The sequence below is a fragment of the Cyprinus carpio genome, chromosome A18 (genome assembly GCF_018340385.1).
Source record: "Cyprinus carpio isolate SPL01 chromosome A18, ASM1834038v1, whole genome shotgun sequence".
Classification (NCBI taxonomy): domain Eukaryota; kingdom Metazoa; phylum Chordata; class Actinopteri; order Cypriniformes; family Cyprinidae; genus Cyprinus; species Cyprinus carpio.
In genome coordinates, this window is record NC_056589.1 from 15,010,437 (window position 1) to 15,033,171 (window position 22,735).

The 22,735-nt window shown below is 36.5% G+C and overlaps 1 protein-coding gene across 15 annotated transcripts in view; it reads right to left on the minus strand.

Annotated features, from left to right (window-relative positions):
- Nucleotides 1-20,796, minus strand: part of LOC109108995 (ryanodine receptor 1-like) — a 107,158-nt gene extending 86,362 nt beyond the window's left edge. For 10 of the 15 annotated variants that reach the window (XM_042775102.1, XM_042775101.1, XM_042775099.1 and 7 more), the window contains exons 1-3: nt 19,518-19,802; nt 2,006-2,125; nt 1,183-1,284 (exon numbers count right to left, since the gene is read on the minus strand). In XM_042775102.1, the coding sequence (XP_042631036.1) occupies nt 1,183-1,284; nt 2,006-2,125; nt 19,518-19,565 (270 nt within the window). In that variant the 5' untranslated portion in view covers nt 19,566-19,802. Of the gene's footprint in view, nt 1-1,182; nt 1,285-2,005; nt 2,126-19,517; nt 19,804-20,647 lie in introns of those variants that run through there. The other 5 variants (XM_042775092.1, XM_042775089.1, XM_042775093.1 and 2 more) reach the window with 2 other exon arrangements.
- Nucleotides 20,797-22,735: the final 1,939 nt, after the last annotated feature.

Below are 22,735 nucleotides of genomic sequence, written 5' to 3' on the forward strand. Positions count from 1 at the left end.
TCTCTCAAAAATAAATATCTGTGTCAATGAACATGTCAGTGCCATCAGAATGACAAGTCCTTGTGTCACTATGTACGGATAAGACAGTCAAATTACTTAGTCATGTTGTCAATATAACAGTGTACTCTGGAGGGATGTTCTGATGTAAACTATGGCAACATTTTGGATGACAGTTACTGTACTGAACAGTATGCCATATGCTTATGTATGCCATATATCCATTTAAAAAGTACAAATTTACACATTACTGTATGTGGGATATTGATTGAAAGAGACTGGATAGAATTCCTAGTTACACTTTTACTAGTGGTCTGACCCAAAAAAAAAAACCTTTCCAATGTCACTGTGATATAAAAAAGGAAAAAGAAATATGGGCACAAAGATGAAAATAAAAAATAAGTCCCCTGCCAGAATTTGTAACTCTTGTGTTGTCCTCTGTCTATACAGTATATGCTTTTCAACTGAAGATTCATGAGATGAACCTTTGAGCTATTTCAGAGAAATGCTTTATCATTGTTTTTCTACATTCTCTTCATTAGTCAACACTCACACAATTCATGCCAAATTTACAAAAAATCTAATAATAATGTGTATATTAAAAAAAAAGTGCTTGGCAGTTTATGACAACTAGATGAACCATTTTGCATTCACTGACTTATACGATGAACTAACGACTAGATGTTTTGAGGGGTAAGACTACTGCACAGAAAACTATATAATACATTTTGAGCAACAAGACATTAGCAACTGATAATGTAGGAAACTGCAGATAAGTGTGCATAATCAATTGCATGAATGTACAAAAGCAATCGCAACTTGTTCAAAAAAATGAGAAACTGGTTTTATGATGTGTATAAATGACTAGATGATGTGGAGGTTGTACAAGTAGTTTTGAAAATTTCATTTCTGATTTGAGAAATGCACCAAAGTGACTGAGAAAAACTGTAACTCTACAGACTACATCATACTGTATGTGTCTGTAAATTGTAAAAGGACATAACAATTAGATCTTTTCAATCATCCCAAAACTTTGTTCACCATTCCTTTTCTTTTTGACCCTTTGCTTTTCGAATTGCTCCCTGCTCTCCACCTCTCCATCGTTCTCTCTCTCTCTCTCTCTCTCTCTCTCTCTCTCTCTCTCTCTCTCTCTCTCTCTCTCTCTCTCCTTCATGAGACTCTCACCTCATTCATATCCACGGTGTTGGCCAGCATCTCCTGCAGTGCTCGTACTGAGAGCGACTGCTCCAATACAAAGGCACAGATCGCCAGATCAGGTGGCACATTCTGCAGACGAAGACAAAGAAACACACACATTTTTGGACTTGTGCATAATTAATGGCTTAAAAAAACAAATATGGTTGTTGCATTGGCATGATACCATTCACGATTCATGTGATCATTAAAAACAATGTTTAGTTATGAAAAATGTAGATTGCTTCTAATATTAATATTAATATTAAATATGAATAAAATAACAATATGCATCTAAAAAGCAATTTTAATAAAAACTAAGCATATAATTTAAAGTATTCTATTGTTTTTTTTTAGCATTGCATATTATTTGCCTGACAAAAATAACTGAACTGTTGTGATATAGTAAAATAATATGCTATGCTGGATATTGTAATGAGGACTTTTGAAATATTAATGAAATAACATAATGCATATAAAATGTTATATGCATATAAAAAGAAAGAAAGAAAAAAAAACGGGTGTGGTACAGCCAAAACATATGTTTGGTACACTGGATAACTTAAGAAATATAAAAATACTAATAAAATACCTTGTATTTAAAATGTAATATTTAATAAAAAATAATTATTATTTGCATCGCAAAAATAACTGTAATATAGCTATTTTATAAATTTATAAATAACTATATATTATTTATAAAATAACTGTGATATAGCTAAAAAAAAAACTTGGTATACAGTGGATATTTGTAATTATGAGTAGCATTCCTGTCCGGGTTATTAACACCCAGACACCTTTTTGATGACTTTACCTGGGCATTTGACGTTGTCTCTAGAAAGCACAGACGGTTCCCGAAGCCTTCACAGGAAAGACATAGTTTGATCTGCTCCTTCAGAACAGTCGCGGTACACTGGAGCACAACTTGGTCTTCCTGTGAGCCAGAGCAGGTTGTGAGAAAGGGAAAAAAAAAACAGAAAAAATGCAAAGTGAGAGGATGAACAGTCCCAGGTGGCGACAATGACTCGTGACAATGGGATGATGAAATAAATACCTATTCATAGTGAGATGTGCAAATATGTTGAATGATAACATGCTGATTAGTGAGACACAAACACACACACACAAGGGCTAGTACGTTCATAGCACAGAGCGTGTAAATACGGTAATAAACACCCTTGCTTCCAAACACTCTCCACCTGTCACATATAGCATTCTCAGCTGTTCCCTGCACTGACTCATGATGTAGCCGTATCTTGCGCTCCCTTCTCCTCTTTCTCTCTCTCTCCCTATCTCTCTCTCCAACCTAGTTTTCTTCATCATTTGTTCTTCATCTCTTTCCCTTTCATATTTCACTGTGTTCTAGGTTCAGTTTTTTTTTCCTCTTCTATAACAGCACTTTTGTCAAAACTCAAGCCTCACAATTTATCTTCTACCCTCCTATAAAGTAGGTTTCAGAGAATTTGTGTTTTCACTGGCACAATCTGTCCCACAGTCCCCTGCACAGAGGAAATGGGGCCAGGCTATCCTTTGTAAGGGCAAGCCCTTTAAAACTCCAGTCATAAGATGTTTAGTCACAAAAAGACATCTAGGAAGAAAGAAGATTCAGTATACAGCTGGTATTAAAGCCTTTGTGATTTATGATACAGTATATACTTACTACTTAAGGCCCATGTTTTATATCAAGATATCAAGATAATCAAGATATACATTAAGTAAAATCTAAATTTTGTTGTTATAAGTAGGAAGACTGTTTGTGTGTGTGTGTGAGAGAGAGAGAGAGAGAAAGAGAGTGTGTGTGTGTGTGTGTGTGTGTGTGTGTGTGAGAGAGAGAGAGAGAGAGAGAGAGAGAGAGAGAGAAAGAGAGAGAGAGTACAACCATGGTACTTACAGGAATATGAATTTTAAAATAGCAAAACACTGGGTGACTCACACTCCTTGTTGGACCATATTCAAAACCCAGAGACAAAAGCAACCATCCAAAATGTTTTATAAATATTACTATCAAAAGTACAGGGTGGCAGATACCTGAAATTATTATATATATGAAATGAATGTTAAATAAACACATTGGTACACAATATTTATTAAAAATTCAATATAAATACATATTTTTCAAATACTGCAGCATATGAGTACTTTACTTCCGCTGTATTAATATTCTTAGAGATGCACAGAAACAGCTGTGCATGACCTATAAGGCGGTAATTATTTTCAATTTATGGCTGATATTGTAAAAATCTATGCTACTTAAAAAAAATAAAAAATCTATGATATAGTAAAATTCTATGCTATTTATCTCAATAAATGACAAATTACTAAAGAAAAACAAAACCAATTATTTTAAATACTACAAGTGAATTTAGGCCTGCAACATTATAATATTATATTTATTTGGAGATTATATCTAATGAAGATTTCACTTAACAGTGTTAATGAATTATTAATGTTTAGATTAACTTTATTTGAGTGTTAGATGACAGAAATGTACTAAAATGTAAAAAAAAAAATAGGAGAACTAAAATGTACTAAAATGTAATATATATATTACATATATATATATTATATGTATATATATATTAGGGGAAATTTACATAATTTAGCAAAATTTAATATTTTGTACAATACTGATCACTCAGTCAATGGTCCCTATAAAAAAAAAAAATGTTATACGAATAGAACTTGATCCCTATGTGAAAGACTAAAATCATTCACAAATCTTTTATGAATGAAGCAGCCCCATTAATAACATCTGTAGTGAGCACTAAAGCATTCAGAGCCTTTGGTCTCATGGTAAGCTGCTGTGCTGATCCTCATGATCTGCAGGCTTAGCTCATCCTTGAATAAATAGGCCCAGATCAGCACTGGGATTTGGCAGATGTGGAACACTTTACACCACGAGACACAAACAATCAGCTCTAATGTGTTGCTTTAATGCTTCAGAGCTCATGCAGATTACAGTGAACAAAGACTGTTGGAGGACAAACTGGGAAGGCTTGGTAGAGCACCAAACTGAAAACCTGGGCCTTATCAATGTGTCACACTAATTTCTGCCTCTCAAGACAGGTATAATATTACAGCCAAACCATATTTAGGTCTAGATTCACAACGACACAACCGTAAATACTCTTAGGGATTATTTTGAGCATGTTATAAAATAAGTCTCTTATGCTAACCAATGCTTTATCTGATTGGGAAATATTGTGAAATCAGTTTTCTGTTTTAATTGGTTAATTTATTTAAAAAAAAAAAAAAAAAAAAAAAAAATATTATATATATACATATATATATATATATATATATATATATATATATAGTATATATATATATATAGATGTGATGGCAAAGCTGATTTTTCACCAGCAATCAAGTGTCACATGATTCTTCAGAAATCATTTTAATATGCTTATCTGGTATTAAAGAAACATTTATTATCAATGTTGAAAACTGTGGAAAGCATGATTAAGTACAGTACAATTAAAAAGTTTGGGATAAGTATGATTTTAAATTAATACTTTCATTCTTCAAGGATGCATTAAATTGATCAAAAGTGACAGTAAAGAAATCAAAAAGTGACATAAAATATTACAAAAGATTGCTATTTCAAATAAGTGCTTTTCACTGAGCACAAATAATAACTGTTAATAATTAATAATTGTTTCGGAAGGATCATGTGACAGAAGATTGGAGTTATGCCTAAAAAAATAGAAAAAACTCAAAAATAATTATTCCAAAGCAAATAATAAAACAAAATTTAAAATTAATAATAATAATAATAATTTTTATCCATCAGTTAAAAGAATCATATTATATCAATTTAATGGACTGTGAGCTGATACAGCTGCTTTTTCAGTTGAATAAATTCGCTCAGCTCTCTAAAGAGCCCAACTGTGTGTTTCCAGATGTGCTGTGGCACCTGTGGGTGTCAAAGAGCATGAGAGACACAGGTGCTCGATCACCACTGATGTCACAAAGGTCTCAGTGGGGTCAGAGGAAGCTGGGGTGTTACTTGATGAGAACAGAGTTGTGCAGAAACCACGGTAGCCAACTGTTTCAAGGCTGTTACTTATTGATGTGTTTTCCAGTTATACTGGTGTATATCATCTGTCTTGAACACGGCACTGAATATTGACATTCTCATAACCGATGATTGTCAATTCAGGCAATAGGGAATAAGAGGCCATGTTACATAGTCAACGTTTAAATACAGTTTACTAGTATTTCACAGAATGCTTGTTTATTGGGCCCAAAATTATGACTGAGTTTAGAGTGGCTTTAAAATATATAATATATATATTATATATATAAATATATATATATTCTATATATATATATACGGCACCTGTAATGGCATTTGTTACCGTTCATTTTACAATAACTATAACCTAAGTTGTAGTTCATTTAAGCAGTCTACATAGTCTCAAGACATTTGGAGTCACACTGACTATTAACATAAAAACAACCTAAAAACCACATCAAAAACACATTAAAAACATACAATAAAAAAACAATATTAAACAAAAACAAAAAGAAGAGAAAGAGAAAAAAGTATTAACAAGCTGCTACACAAACAAACTGAGGAGGGAAAGAGAAAATGCAAAGTGCACCATCAAAACACACAACAGCGTTTATAATTAGAATCAGTGTGGGGATTCCCCTTCTCCTCCAGTGTGCTGATAAAGACCTCCTCAAGCCAAATCCCTTCATTCTGACTACAGCCATCACTGACTGCTGACACTGACAGATGGAGGGACGGTGTGGGTGGATTAACAAGAGTAGACATGGAGGAGAAGGAGGGGCTGGTGCATTAAAGACTGTCCATTTCTAAAATGCTTTTGTCTGCCCCGACTAACCTGGACCATAAAGGCACATACTCTTACACACAGGACCCCCTGCAACTATTTCCCAATAGAAAATGTCACTTCCTCTCTAGGTGGGCTGCTTATAGTCATACAGCCACCATTTATAGGGGGACAATTATTGTTTTCCTGTCGGCACAATGGAATTCCAAAGTTTTGTTTTGCATGTCTAATGATATCATGAAAGCTAAAAGTGGAAAAGCCACAAAAATGTCTTTGGTGGCTCCATGCAGAACCATATCATTGCTACAGTTCCAGAAATACGACAACTTTTAAAAGTAGCATGTATTTTCTAGCATCAGAGGAACGTGTCAGTGTAGCTCAGCTGACTGGGATTTGATAGCAGATCTTACTGCAGGCAGTCACTCCATGAAGGAGATATCACTTACTATGAAGACAGGAGCACAGCAGGTGAAGAGGACGACGAAACAGTTGTCAGTGTCCTACTTCACAGCTTTTTAATGACTGGCAGCATTTTGACAGCCACACAAACGCACTACAGAAACAAGCAGCGTGACAGAGAGGGTCTGCAAAAGATTGTATTATCTGTGTTCAAAAAGTATTTAGACACTTTTAAAAATGTAAAAGTATTAGATGCAAATGAATGACATTTGACAAATGACACTAATTTTACTTTTCTAAGCCATTGTTACTGTTTCTTTCAACTGGCTAATGTCAATGTGATTTTAATTAATGTACAGTAATGTACTGCATTAACTATAAACATGTTCCACTAATATTTGATATTTTATCTAATTCAATGGCATTCAAACATTTTAAAAGATGACTTTAGTGTCCAAATATTTTATGATGCCATGTACTGTAGTTATAACTCTACCTGATAGGAAAATGATGAGTCTCTTCCAAACACACATACACCCTACACTTACAAATGCACCTCTCAAGTCTTTAATTTCCTTTTTCTGCCATTAACACAGCTTGAAACATTATTGCAGTTATTTTGGTCCCAACCATGTTTTGCTGATCCATCTTTACACTTCTGCTCCTGCTTCTCTCTCTCTATCTCTCTCTGCTGTGGGCTTTCCCCCCGCTCCTCAACATTGCTATTTTGGGTGAGTGCACCTGCCATGCTCACATTCCCCTCCACTGCTGACTCGCAGATAGTTCAGAGTCTCTTTCAGGGCAGAAGAGTCTCTGATCCCACAGCCACACAGAACACCATGCATTAAATACAATATCCCACAAACAACTATTTAGAGCACTGAAACCCCACAGAACTACAAAAAGTATTAGCAAAAGCACTTACCTACTGTAAACTGTAATGCTACTTAAGTTTAAATCAGTTAATCTAGTCTATTACAACTTTTACAGCTCTCATAATTACACTTCAAGAACAGATTTCAAAATGATGCAGTCATTCTGTAATGGTCTAATAGAAAGTGCATTAAAATCACTGCAATATCAATGTAAATATGAATAAATTTGCTCAGCGAGTGGAACTTGAGATTTTTTTTATATGAAGACAGAAAAAGTCATTTACAGTATACATTTACATCTGACAAAACTAACAAAAAAATAGATATCATCAAAAAATATAATCTTTTGTTATGATCAAAATGGACTAATGGCACATTGGTTGGTTGATTAAACAAACAAACTGTGTACACCTCATTCTGTAAGCCTAAAAACTGTACTATCTCTCTGTCCCAGGGATCTGCATGAGAGGCACTCATAAAGGTTCTCATCACTTAGGCAGTTTTATCAACTATTGAAAACATCTAGAGCTCTTAAACATGAAAAATCTGCAGTTTTATGAGTCATAACCATGACTCCACCAACTGAATTTCAAAACGTTTGAGTTTGACACATAGAAGCTCTAACGTGTGCTTATGGGTCATTGTTTAGATCAATTTAACATATGCCAATTAATCTTACATTTTTGTTTATCCAACAAGCAAGAGTTTCATTTCCACAGTAAAGAGAGTTCAGCCAAAAATGAAAATTCCAACCAATCCAAAATGGTTTGGTTCCCAACAGTCTTTAAAATATCTTGTGCTCTGAAGAAGAAAGAAAGCCATGCGGGTTTGGAAAGCTATGAGAATGATTAGATGATGACAGATTTTTATTTTTGAGTGAACTATTACCAAAGTCTAGACAAAAGAGAACTGGAGCGCTGCTGGAATCCCTTGTATCCTCTGGTGCTCTTGGAAGGGTTAAATGTAGAAAAAGATTTTGGAAAAAAATCCAAGTCCAGGCACTCAATAGGATGCCAAAAAGTTAAAAAGCCTTTAATAGTTGGGCTAAGAGCATTAAAACACCAACGCGTATCGGCCCATGGCCTTCATCAGGGTGTTGGTAACAACAGACAGAATCACGCAATACTTATAGTTGCATGGTTTCAGGTGTGCCACTTGGTACTTGCAACACAATTTTTGGCCACTAGAGGCAATAGATATCAGATAATGGCTAATACCAAAGGTCAAACCATACAAATACAAAATAAGGGATCTCCAAGTGGAAAAAAAAGAGTAACACCAATACAAACATCTTGTGTACTCCACACAATTATATCCCTAAAGTCAATAAATGTGTAGAGGCTAGTTACCCATCTTACTTCCAAATTCATTGTCAAGATAGTTCTAAAACAACAGGAGAAAACCAAAGTCTCTTTAAGACAAGTCATGTCACTCGTCTGCCATTTTAGAAATGCCTCTTGGGCATCCAAGTGCAACTCCTATCTCTTAGAATGGGGAAACACCAAATTCTACAAAACTGTTCGCTAGACTTGCGATTAATTTTCATATTTGAAATCACCAAAGAAATCTAATAACAACTGTGTCATAAATGTTGTTTATTTTGCTCAAAGAGTGTTATAAAAAGCTTATTATTTAGGCTAGATCATGCAGTACGCATGCGCAGTCCTGAGCGCACGTCTCAGAACGCTGAATGTTTCTATAGCAACTGGGACGCTTCTAACGGCAAATGCAGTGATGCTGACTTTACCGATTAGCGATTGGCTCCTTCATTCAGTAGGCGGGGCTTCCTGCGATTGAGCGGCCATATTGAGCATTGCATTTTCCCCCATTCAAAACTATATGAGTGACATGTCTTTGGTATTCTATAGTCTTTGCTATTACTTCAATATTCTACAGTATTCTACAGCTGTTCTGCAAGAAAGTAAATTAAGTCAGTTCTGTTATTTTACTAAGGTCCAAGTCAGCAAAACAAAGACACCACAACTGAATAGTATTTAAAGCCAAGTATATCATATTCTCATAGACCCATTTGAAAAGTGGGCGGACAAGATTAATGTTTATTTATTTGCTGACACAATGCAGATATATGAGTGACTCCAATGCCAGTCATATTTTCTGCTTACTGATTTCTGAACCCATCCACTATTATGAGCAATGATTAACATCCCATGCATGACTCAGTTCTTTGTTTACCAGTATCTCATGCTAAATTCTTTTCAACACTGATAAATAAAAAAAAAAAAATGAAAAAAAAAAACACCTCACAAATCAAAACATGATTGGAGAGAAGATGTCAATTCCAGTCCCAACAGATCAACAATGATTTAATTTAACTTAATTCTATAAATTCATTACTAAATAATTTCCACTTTGTCAGACAAACTATATTGTAGAGGTTTATTAAACTTCTGAATGTAGAAAAGGCATTGTATTTAAAAAAAAAAAAAAAAAAAAAAAAAAAAAAAGTAAATCCACAAGTAAGAACAATATTATTTTTGAGTTCATATGGCTTATTATTACATCTGATGAAAGCACAGACCTGTCTTAATGGTCCTAAAGCTGGTTGCCTCAAGTTTATTACATTTTCTCAACAAATTTTTCACAGTGTTGATTAATAACTGTATGAATAACTGCTGTGAACACAAAAATAAAGGTTATTTACTGGCATCTATAGTTCAATTAAGAAACTTAAAAATCTTTAGAGCCTTTCTATTAAACAAAATCTTTTTTTTTACAGAGGAAAAAGCTTTTTAGGTCATTAAATTAAAAAATAAATGAATAAATAAATAAACCTTTCAAGAACTGTTTCCTGGTTTCCTAAAGGTTCTTTGGAGAACCCAAATTGGTTGCTCTATGGCATCAGTGCAAAAATCCCCTTTTGCAACCTTCATTTTTAAGAGTGAACATAGCATAATAATGAAAGAAATGAGCACTTGCTGTTACAAATAAACTTCATGAAATGATGACTAAAACATATTTACATATTATCAATTTTAACGAGTAGATAAAATATTCTACAATTATATGGTTTTTAATGTCATATATTTATGTTGATGCCAAGATCTACATTTACATTTAGGCTTTTAGCAGACGCTTCTATTCAAAGAGAATTACAAATAAGGAACATTAAAGATACAGTATGAAGCATTATAATTTGAGCTATGAGTAATCTTCCTTCACACATTACAGTGCAGTAGTGGACTCAGGGGTCAGTTAAAGTTTCTGGCTGACGTACGCGATTCTTCTCTGGAGTGCTAGCAGGAGGAACACCTGTTTATTGTGTAAGATGTGGTCATGACAGCGCACATGAACCCTGGCTGTCAATGAACAGATGGTCTGTTAGGGCTGAGGTGTAGATTTGATCATCTGTGGGCTAAGCAAAACATAAGCCTAAGAAAGACTCCTGCTTTACACATTCAAGACCTGTGGAATCTTCTGAAGGGCTCATGGTGTAATCCTCCATCAAACACACACACACACACACACACACACACACACACACACACACACACACACACACACACACACACACACACACACACCTCACACCTCTCTTTCTGCAGATGAAGAGTCCCCTGTGACAGACAGGCCCTTATTGTGAGCTGTATAACTGAGCACTAAAATTAGTGCTTCTAAATCCTTCTCTCCTCATTTCTGAGGCCAGTCATCACAGATTTGGTATTTAGGGAGAAAACTTACAACATGTAAAAGAGTAACACAGCATAAAACCCCGAAATACCCACATTACTAAGAATGTGAGATCTTTCAATGCTTTACAAAAATCTAAGAAAATAATCTTTTTTCCCTATACACTCTTAAAGGGGTCATATGATGCAATTTCAAGTTTACAAGATTTACAAGCTGTTCATGAATAGATAAGATCTCTAAAGTTGCAAAGACTAAAGTCTCAAACCCAAAGACATATTCTTTATAAAAGTTAAGACTCGTCCACGCCCTCCTAAAACGCCTCGTTTAAACACACCCCCACATGTAAAATTCAACATTAACAAAAACCAAAATAACACCAAAAAAAAGAACACGCAAATAAAGAAGAATGATTCTCGCTGTTGCCACCGGCGCCATGTCGTGGAGATGCTGAGTCTTGTTGTGAAAGCTAAAATACTTTGTTTGGCCTTCCAAAAGAGGACACAAATAGAAATCAGTGATTAAGTTGTATTTACAACACTGTTCCAGAACAGTTCAACCCAAATATTCAGATGTGTGCAGCACATTTTATGGATGACTGTGTCCTGATCCTGAGAGAGAAGACTACAATGCCGGCTGTTCTGACTCACAGTCTGTAAGTACGTTTACATATGTAAAGGATTTGCCACTGATGATTCAAACGCGAGTTTTGAGTAGTGTAGAGTAGCACTTGTTTTTGTCGTTTCTCCGATCACAAATGCAGACATGGTTTTATGTTTACATGGAACGATGCAACGCAACACGTAAAAAGACAGTATAAGTTATGTCCCCACTGGATGCACCAAATGGCTCGTTTGTAATGGGTTTTACTGTTATTGTCTTGTCGCTCCGGTGTTCTTACTGGGACACGCATCACAGTATGGCAAGGGGCATAATATTTCCGATACACACTTGAGGCATTCGGCCAATCACAATGCACTGGATAGCTGGCCAATCAGAGCACACCTGACCGATGAGCTTCATAAAAAACGACACGTTTCAGAAAGGCGGGGCATAGAGTAGAAAAAATAATGTACAGTACGTGGAAAATAATGTGTGTTTTTTTTTTTTACCTTAAACCACATAAACACATTTCATTTTACCAAATACACAAAATGATGTTCTTTATAGCAACATAATATGACCCCTTTAAAGTGCCCCTATTATGGGTAATGAAAGGTTCATATTTTGGTTTTGGGAGTTCCCAACAACAGGTTGACATGCATGCAAGGTCAAAAAACACCTTCATTGTCTTTTAATATGCATTTATTTTTATCTTACTTGCGGAAATGACTCCCAAATGATTCGCTCAATGATTAATCTGCAGTGATTGGTCGATTGGTCTCATTTCCATTTCATCCTGCCTGTAATGCCTGGTAATGCCTGATAAAGCAGCGTTGCAAAAGCAGTGCTGCTTTGTGTACAGCCTTTACCGGGGAAACCACTATTTTTACCGCTCCAAAAGCACACCTAGTGGCAAAAAAATTAATTTGCATTTTCATGCAGACTAATGGGAAAAGACCAACAGGTGGGTGGGCAATATGCTAATGTTTCATGTTGATGTCAACATGAAAAAAAGGCTAGAGATTCATTTTAAAAATGACTCGTTTCAATGATCCAGAGTCTTCTCTTTTAAAACTTTGCAGGATGTTTTCATTCACTTAGAGCTGTGTTTCACACTACATGAAATGTAATTTTCAAAAATCCATAATAGGGGCACTTTAAAGTCGGCATGAAACGGAAGTAGCGATTGTCTTTTTTTCTCTACTGTGACATCTATCCAAGTGAAACGGCATCTGAAATGGGAGGGCGGGACTTGATTTCGTCCTTCGGGAACTGATTGGATCGTTGGAAGTTGGGGCGTTGCTAACAAAATGGAGGCAGATCTTAATGGCACTTTGCAGTTAGTTGTGAGTGGATTTCTCTCTACTGGATTCTAATGTTTTATTTATTGAGGATGACGAGGACGATCGATGGCGTGCGCGAGAGAGAGAGAGAGAGAGAGAGAGAGAGAGAGACTGCCTGAATGACTGAGTACGTCCTCCATCAGGTTAAGTCATATTCACAAAAAAATAGTTTGCTATATCCTAAGAGTAATGTTGTGGTAATATCCTAAAATTCTTTCAATTTGTAAGGGTAATATACTCGCCATGGCTTGCGTCAAAACTGGTCAATGCATTGATTTCTATAAAGTGAAACATCAGCTTCAGTTTTTCCCTGTTGTTCATCCCAGCGTTTACCCTCACGTCACTAGCTCCGCCCTTGCGCCATAGCTCGTGACCAGAAGAGAAGATGAGTCATTTTGAGGGGGAGTAGAGGTTAACGTTTTTAATTAAAAATTACTAGGGCACATCAATTTAAAAAAAAATAATGAAGAGCATTGATAAATTATTTATAATAAACACTACAGTATTCCATTAAAAAATAAGAATTTTTAAGTTTGATTTTATGGTGACTTTAAAAACCTACAGTACCTGGTCTCATGGCATAAACGTACCTGGGGGCACTTTTTAGTGAGATGCGAAATACATACCAATAAGTACATATCACTGCGGTTTCCAAAAGAAATGAACACTAGAGGCAATAAAACTCTGACACCTTTTACTTCTTTTCACACAGATTTACAAGTTTTGATTAATAAAGCGTAATTTTTGCACAATTACTTGAAGAATATTACTTTAACTTCAAAACAATATTAATATGCTGGGAGATTTTAAAACTAATGCTTTTGAACATTCACATCGCACATATCCAGCTTCATATCTATGGGTTTTCATGGGTGGTAGGTTTGTTCGATAGCTCGGTTCGGTAGCTCATGGGGTACGGAGACATATTTAAGAGGTGAGTAGCTCTGGTTCATATCCCGTTTAACCCTGGATCAACAAAACAGTTAAAATCTGCATATAAGGAAGTTGAAATGGCACGGTTGCATCAACAAATGAGTTTTTATAACAGTTTTGCATTTGTTAACACTATCGGGTAGGTTTAGGGTTGGGTCTGGTGTAGGGCATATAACACGATAGAGCATTAACATGTAGACAGTCCCCGGATATTTGAATTCTAAATCACAGCAATACGTGCCTGAAGCAATATAATAAAAAATAAAAAACACCAATACATATCTATATCAACATTGTAAAAACGTGCCAGGGTTCACATATTGAACCCGTGTTTTAGCACCACTCAGTGGACATTTCTCTTTGAAACTGCAGCAAAACATGCAGTAAGGTACGTAAAAAGAGTGTTGAACGAAAAGTACATAGAGGTTTGTATTTTTATGAGACCAGGTTGCATAAAAAACAAAGTTTCCATGAGGGGGGTTTCGATAGAAGAACCATTCTGGGTTCCCCTAATAAACTTTCAGTAATCAGCTCCAATATTAACCTTTTTAACCTTTCCAATAAAGAATGTTTCATGCAATAGATAGGTTGTTAAAGGTTCTACATGGAACCAAAGGTGCCAAGAACCTAATAGTTAGAGAGTCGGACTTGTAACACAAAGGTTGCGGGTTCGAGTCTCGGTACCAGCTCTCTCCCACCCCGAATACCACGACTGAGGTGAGACCCTTGACCAAGGCAACGAACCCCCAACTGCTCTCTCTGAACTCCCCACCAACAACTAAAACAAAATGCTTAAAAAATTTTTTTTATAAAATCACTATTTTCACTGTGTGTGTGTGTGTGTGTGTTTGTATGTTCACTACTCACTGCTGTGTGTGTGCACTTAGATGGGATAAATGCAGAGCACAAATTCTGAGTATGGGACACTTGACTGATACTTGACTACATGTCACATCACTTTCATTTTGAAGAGTGTAGAATTGGTTACAGAAGTGATTAATTTCTTTTATGCTTCATGTGCAACACACACATGTAAAAAACACATACACACACTCGCTGTCCTCCCTATGGATTCAGGCAAAGACGAAGTAGGACACAGAATCTCTTGCTCTCCCTCCAGAGTGTCAGGTGCTTATAGTGGTGAAACTATAAAAGGAAACTGCTGTTATAGCCTGGAACCCGAATACCCCCTCAAATGCACTCCAACACCACTGACACTATTCTCTCTCTATTTTCCATCTCTTTATTTTCAACACCTTTAAGGTGCTCAGTAAAGTCTGGAGAAAGCTCTCTGTTAGCATTTACATTCATCCCAACAGCAGTTGCTTGGCTGGTGCAAGACCCACTTTGAAATATGTCATCTTTGATCTTGGGCACTTGTTTGAATCAATCAGCTGAATGCCATGTGATTCTGGTCATCACTGTTGATTGGGTAATGCCTCTATTTAGAACACTGTCACTCTACTCTTATATCACAACAAAAGGAAAAAGAAAGAGTTTCAGAAACAGTCGGCGAAAACCAAAGGGCTTTCCTGAAAGGATTCCCCCAAGGACACATACTGTTGAGCCCTTCAGAAAACTGCCGGTTCTTGACTGACCCACGCATGCTGAGTCACTGTATGGATTACAGCAGTCACACACTCTCCACACAGCACATAACACTGCTCCTTTAGCTCTGAAATATATATAAAGACAATCTCACATAATCTGCACCTTTCATTACAATGAAGCTGGGATATTGTCATACATGCATATAAAGAAAATCAAACATATTTACGCAAGAAAGCCACAAACAGATTGGATGCCGTTTTGGTCTATTCTTCTTTTTCACTGTCTTTCCATTGTATTTATATTTAAACACGAGTCCCTGTTCGTAACCCATTTTACTTATGTAATCTGATCTTTTCAAGGGAAAAGAAGAAGAAGAAAAAAGTTGGATATTATTGTCTTTATTGACTGTATTTGTCGAAAGTCCATATAGCCAGACTTTAATGAAAGCAACAGCTATTTATGGCTATGACTAGCCTATAATTACATTAAACAAAAAATCAGACAAAGATTATTATTGTGAGAATATTTTAGTATTATTTATAGATTTGTATTTATATTATATTATTTATTAATTTGATAAAGTATTATGTTTTCATTTTAATTTTAGTTTTTTTATTTTAGTAATTCAACTGAACCTTATTTCTTTCATATAGTTGCCAAGGCAACATTTCTTATTTTGGTTAGCGTTCCACTGTACTGCCCGCGGCACACTACGTATTTTTGAGGGTTAACTTTTGTTACATAACTAAAAAAAAAAAAAAATCACATCATGTCACATATCTTTGGAAACCTGAGATTCTTGTGATTCAAATGATGCAAACCAAAAGATACAATCAACACAGCAGATACAATCAGTATCTTTATCAGACCACCAACAAGGCTTCATGCTGTGATCCCATAGTGTTTTCCAGTTTATATGTAAATGTAGGCGGAAGTCCTCCCCAGCCCCCCACCCCCCTCCACCCCTTTTCAGTGTTTTCAAAGTTGTATTACTCAATACCAGTAAGACTTTCAGTGATTCTGAGGTTTGTTCTGTTTAGGAAAACCTTTCAAAAGCGACCAAAACCATGCATACTGTACACTCCAAATGGTTCAAGAACAGCATGCAATTTACTTTGGGTATGTCTTTTTTTAGGCGTTTTAGGCTAATTTTACAAGAATGCTAAAGGGTTAAGTTAAAATATTCCATTCGATTTGGAATAACTTGCACTCTTCACAATAAGTAAAGTAACACAGGATTCGCAATTTCATGTTGACTTCAAATCACAGTAACAGAATATGTTCTCTCCTTTCTGATTTGGGTAAAAAACCATTTTTGAAGTGTACTACATATACACTCCTCTTTCTCTTCCACTCATCCCTCTCTTCTCCAGTCCTCACAGTGAAATAAAAACAACAGAAAGTGAAAGTGGGAGTGCTGAGAGGAAGAGGTGGGTCATCTACACACACATACACACACACACACACACACACACACACACACACACACACACACAATCAAAGAATTCATACTTCACAAAAAATGACACTAAACATCAACCATAAAACAACTGAAAATAATTATGTAACTGAAAGAGCAAAATGTTCAAAGAACACCTGTTAGCCTTCATTTGAAATCTTGTGATCCTGTAAAGAATAATCTCCACTACAGACAAGTCTATAGACTGTTTCCTTCCCGACAACACTACAAAAATGTCTGTTTATGCACATGTGGGCTCAGAACAGCTGAGAGACTTTATTTTGGTGTCTCATGAAGAATATAAAAAGTTGACCTTTGATCATAAAGGCGTGAGGGACTCTTTGCAGCATTAGTGTCATCCACATAACACTCTTATTAGAGTTCCTAACAGAGGCATGAGGTTGTATTATATATATATATATATATATATATATATATATATATATATATATATATAGTTTAGCAAAATCATCCACTTAAGTCTAATGCAGATATAGATATTCATACGTATAACTAGGGTTGCAGAAATACAGGCTCAGTGTTCATGGACGTGCTTTGACCATTCCAATATGGCGGAGGGCTTATGTATAGCAACCCATAGAAACAGCTGCTAATAAATAATAACTATTTATAGAACTGGTGCCTTTCACTTTTATTATATTACTGTTGCTGCCATTTTAAGAGCAATAAAATAAAATGGGTCTGTGTGTACAGTGATTTTACTTCGGTCAAAGGGGGGATATGTAAGATCAAATAAGAATATTTATTTAATCTATCATTTATAATTCTGAACCTGAGTATATATTGTGCTTTTTGGAATTTGTGCCAAAAATGGGACCCCTTTAATTTTTTTAATAAAAGAAAGGGCCTAAGGCAGGGATAGGCAACTCCGGTCCTGGAGGGCCACTATCCTGCAGAGTTTAGCTTCAGCTCTCATAAAAACTCACCTGCCTGTATCTATCTAGTAATCCCGAAAACACTGATTGCCTTGTTCAGGTGTGTTTAATTAGGGTTGGAGCTAAACTCTGCAGGACAGTGGCCCTCCAGGACCGAAGTTGCCTATCCCTGGCCTAAGGGCTTTAAATATTAAATTAATTAACCACAATTCAGGTTCTAGAAGTTTTACGAACTGTAGGTTAATCATTATATATTTTAATTATTGATGTAGTTATTGATAGTTCATATGACTTCTTTGTTTGGACACAGTGATAAACATAAACTGATCTCTGAGGTAGTTCTTCAGTTCTTTCATAATACAGGACTGTATATAAAAATTTAGTTTGAACTTTGACCTGTAGAGGGCAGTAATACACCCAGTAGCGTCTACACTGCCAGAAAGATATAAGAAGAAGAAAAAGATAGTTCATATGTTTTTCAAGCATTTTCATTTAGAGTTATAATATAATACTATTTTCTATTTAATTAATTCAATACATTTTTTTTATTAATATTTACTTTTAAGTTATCCTGCGGCCAACTTGGAAATTTGCTGAGGCCCCTTAGTGGGCCCCAGACCCCTGGGTAAGAACCACTGACTTAGTGGTTAAACACTTTGAAAAGCTCAGCTCCAAATCTTCCATTTGATCGTTCTTTTTCAAAATCTTTCAGTCGTTTGGTTTGGAGCTCAAGGAGCTGGCCTGCTTGTTGCATCTTCCACTCCTGTTCTGAAAGTCTCTCCTTTCCTGAGGTAAAAATAACTAACGATGCAAATAGATGCACCAGCCGCTGTCTATCCACACACACTCACATACATCCATTGAATGACAGAATCTTCTAGAAGAATAAGCGAAAAGATACAGCACTTACAATATGAGTTCACACTCAGCAATAACAAAAGCAGGACATGTCCCTGATTAGAGTCGTCATCTCTCACTGAGTTGTTAGGCAGACTATCAACTCCATAAGCAGGTCAAAAGACATGTGGGCCACCATAAAAATAGTCAACTAAATACAGGGTGAGAACCAGGCTTGCAAAAACGTCCATCAAAAATTGTCCAAAAACACCATGGTAACAGTTCAACAAACCAGTCCACCTGAAGAGGCTGCGAGTGTGAATGGGGAAGTTAACAAAATAGCTATTACAGTGCGGTTACATTTACCATTGTTTGGCGAAATGTCAAAGGTGAAATCCATTCATTTCAACAGGAAACTTCAAGATTAGGAATTATTGTATGAAGGCGAAAGATTTCCGTGTGTAGATTGCTCAACCGGTTCAAATTGTTCACACAAATTTGCCTCACTGACCAACAGCAAACTGCTTTGTTTTTTAAGTAAGTTCATACATCACTACACTATTGACAATGGATCTTTTTAGCCAGTGAAATTTGGCTCATGTGACCGCAAGCGCTTGACATATAAATAAGCGTGCATATTTAAAACAGATCTTCAATCACATGCAGGGATATTTCAAACACCTTTCACAGCAATGATGCAATCAAATGTGAAAGATTGAGGGAGACCAGATGAAAAAGTTTAAGAGTCTTGCATTTTACTACTTAATTATTAGTCTAAATGTTGGTGGTGGGGTGGGGGAGGGGGGGGGGGGGGTCGTGAGCGCCCCCCTCGATGTCTATGGTGGTTTGACCCTGTATATGCAAAAATACCCATAATGCACAGGCAAAACAACAACAACAACAACAAAAAAAAAACTCTTTCGTTCAGAAATAACTTTGAGTTCCCCCCAAAAAACATTGTAGGTCAAGAAGTCATGACTTACCGTCCGTAGGAACTGTATCTCTTCATCTCCCCCCTCTCCCTCTGCCATCCTTCTCCGAGGGTTATTTGCAGCTCCTCAGGAGAAATCAGAAAATCCTTCCGTTTTCTCTTCAGTGTGTTTCAGTGTCTTCTCTCTCTCTCTCTCTCTTAGTGTGTGTGTGTGTGTGTGGGTGTGCTGGAGGACAGCATGAGTCCTGTAGCTCTCACGATGGAGTGAGAGAGAGTGACAGAAGATTCAGTGGTGCTTCTGTCTGTCTCTCTCTCTCTCTCTCTCTCTCAGTTTCCTTGCACTCAGATCTTGTGGATGGTGCTCTACCTTCTTACACATTCACACTGCAACCATATTTGCACAACTGGGCCACCCCCCCTGCCTAAAACTGATCCTCCCACTAGTCTAATGAGCTATAAATGGAAAATGTGCTTGTGTGTGATGATGTCTGGCAGAAGACACTAAGACACACGCATATACTCAGCCACACGAGAAGCCTGAATTACATCAGAATTAATCAAATAATGACATTTGTTTAGTTTTTTTCAGGACTTGTGTTATTTTATGACAATATTTGTGCAAAAACACACAGTAAACAGCTTGAACACAGTGGAGTCCTAATGAGAGCTGAACACAGCCGGATATCTTGGGTACATATTTTCTGGAAAAAAGGATGGGACTCTGGAATAGGAACAAAATGTAAATGATAAAAGTAAAATCAACACAGCAGTCTCACAGGATACTGATCCAGCAGGCCAATTAAACAAACGGATAGATAGATAGATAGATAGATAGATAGATAGATAGATAGATAGATAGATAGATAGATAGATAGATAGATAGATAGATAGATAGATAGATAGATAGATAGATAGATAGATAGATGTGCAGCAGAAGTACAGACAGATTGACACACATGTAATTATATTTTCAATCATATATTTCCCTTTTCTGCATCCAGACAAACACACAGACCACCAGTCGGCTAGACAGTGTGACAGCTGCATAAGCAACACGCCCCTAAAATTACTCTAGGAAAATACAGCCAACGTGCTGCACCCAGTCACACACACTCACACACACACACTCTCTCAAACAGGCCACAAGCATATACAAAGATGACAGCAGGCATCTCTCCTCACCTCCACAATTTCCATCTAAGTGTCATCTCTGAGCGTGTCCCACCTCTCTCCTAAGTCCAACTGCAACTACATCTGAGTATGGAGTAACAAGGATGCTGATGGATTTTGGGGGGTCTTGGCAGCCGAGGACTGAACTTCAGAGAGCATGCTCAGACAGGACGTAATGAAGACCGGGAAGCCGAGTGCATTGGTTCAGGTTTGCTGCGTGACATCCTGTAGTCATGTAAAGTGACCGCTAGATGGCGTCGTAGCATCTCACAAACTCACTACGGAAATAAAATTGAAGCAATAATTATTTTCAGTACAGTCAGACTATATTTAAATGTGAGATATTGTATTAGGTTACTATAATAAATGACACTAATGCACAGTAACATAATACTCTTTATTGATAATGAATTAGCCTAACTGTTTACACTACCTTTTAATAAAACGCTGCCCAATGGTATTCATATTCTGTAACTTAAAAACAAAAAATCAAAAAAATCAATGATTTTACATTAATTCCTTCAGTGTCTCAAAACAAGCCCTGTAGTGTAAATTTAGTTTATCAAAACTTTCATTACAGTGGCCTCCATTTTCAGCTGGTATTGAGCTTAAAGACCAATTACTGTTTGTTTATTTGTTTGTTTGTTTATTGATAGATAGATAGATAAAAATATCATCAGTTTATGTTTAAGACCCATCAGTCTGTACCAGTTTCATGACAGAACTTGGGACCGGATTGTGTGTGTGTGTGTGTGTGTATGTATGTATGTATGTATGTATATATATATATATATATATATATATATATATATGTGTGTGTGTGTGTGTGTGTGTGTGTGTGTGTGTGTGTGTGTATATATATATATATATATTGCTAATCACATGGCAGCGACTCTGTGGTGAAGACAACTTGCTGAAGTTAAAACCGAGCATCAGAATGGGGAAGAAAGGGGATTTAAGTGACTTTGAACGTGGAATGGTTGTTGATGCAAGACATGCTGGTCTGAGTATTTCAAAAAATGCTGATCTACTGAGATTTTCACGCACAACCATCTCTAGGGTTTACAGAGAATGGTCTGAAAAAGAGAAAATATCCAGTGAGTGGCAGTTGTGTGGACGAAAATGCCTTGTTGATGTCAGAGGTTAGAGGAGAATGGACAGACTGGTTAGAGATGATAGAAAGGCAACAGTAACTCAAATAACCACTCGTTACAACCAATGTATACAGAATACCATCTCTGAACCCACAACACATCGAACCCTGAAGCAGATGGGCTACAGCAGCAGAAGACCACACCGGGTGCCGCTCCTGTCAACTAAGAACAGGAAACGGAGGCTACAATTCACACAGGCTCACCAAAATTGGACAATAGAAGATTGGAAAAACATTGCTTGGTCGAATGAGTCTCGATTTCTGCTGCGACATTTGATGGTAGGATCAGAATTTGGCGTAAAGAACATTAAAACATGGATCTATCCTGCCTTGTCTCAACGGTTCAGGCTGCTGCTGGTGGTTTAATGGTGTGGGGGATATTTTCTTTGCACAAATTTAAGGCCCCTTAGTACCAACTGAGCATCTTTAAACGCCACAGCCTACCTGAGTATTGTTGCTGACCATGTCCATCCCTTTATGATTACAGTTTACCCATCTTCTGATGTCTACTTCCAGCAGGATAATGCACCCTGTCACAAAGCTCAAATCATCTCAGACTGGTTTCTTGAACATGACAATGAGTTCACTTTACTCAAATGGCCTCCACAGTCACCAGATCTCAATCCAATAGAGCAGCTTTGGGATGTGGTGGAACAGGAAATTCACATCATGGATGTGCAGCCGACAAATCTGCAGCAACTGCGTGATGTTATTATGTCAATATGGACCAAATCTCTGAGGAATGTTTCCAACACCTTGTTGAATATGCCACAAAGAATTAAGGCAATTCTGAAGGCAAAAGGGGGTCAAACCCAGTACTAGCAAGGTGTACCTAATAAAGTGGCCAGTGAGTGTGTATATATATATATATATATATATATGGTATGTATATATATATATATATATATCGTAGCCATTTATTTTAAGGGGTTCACCATTTCACCTTG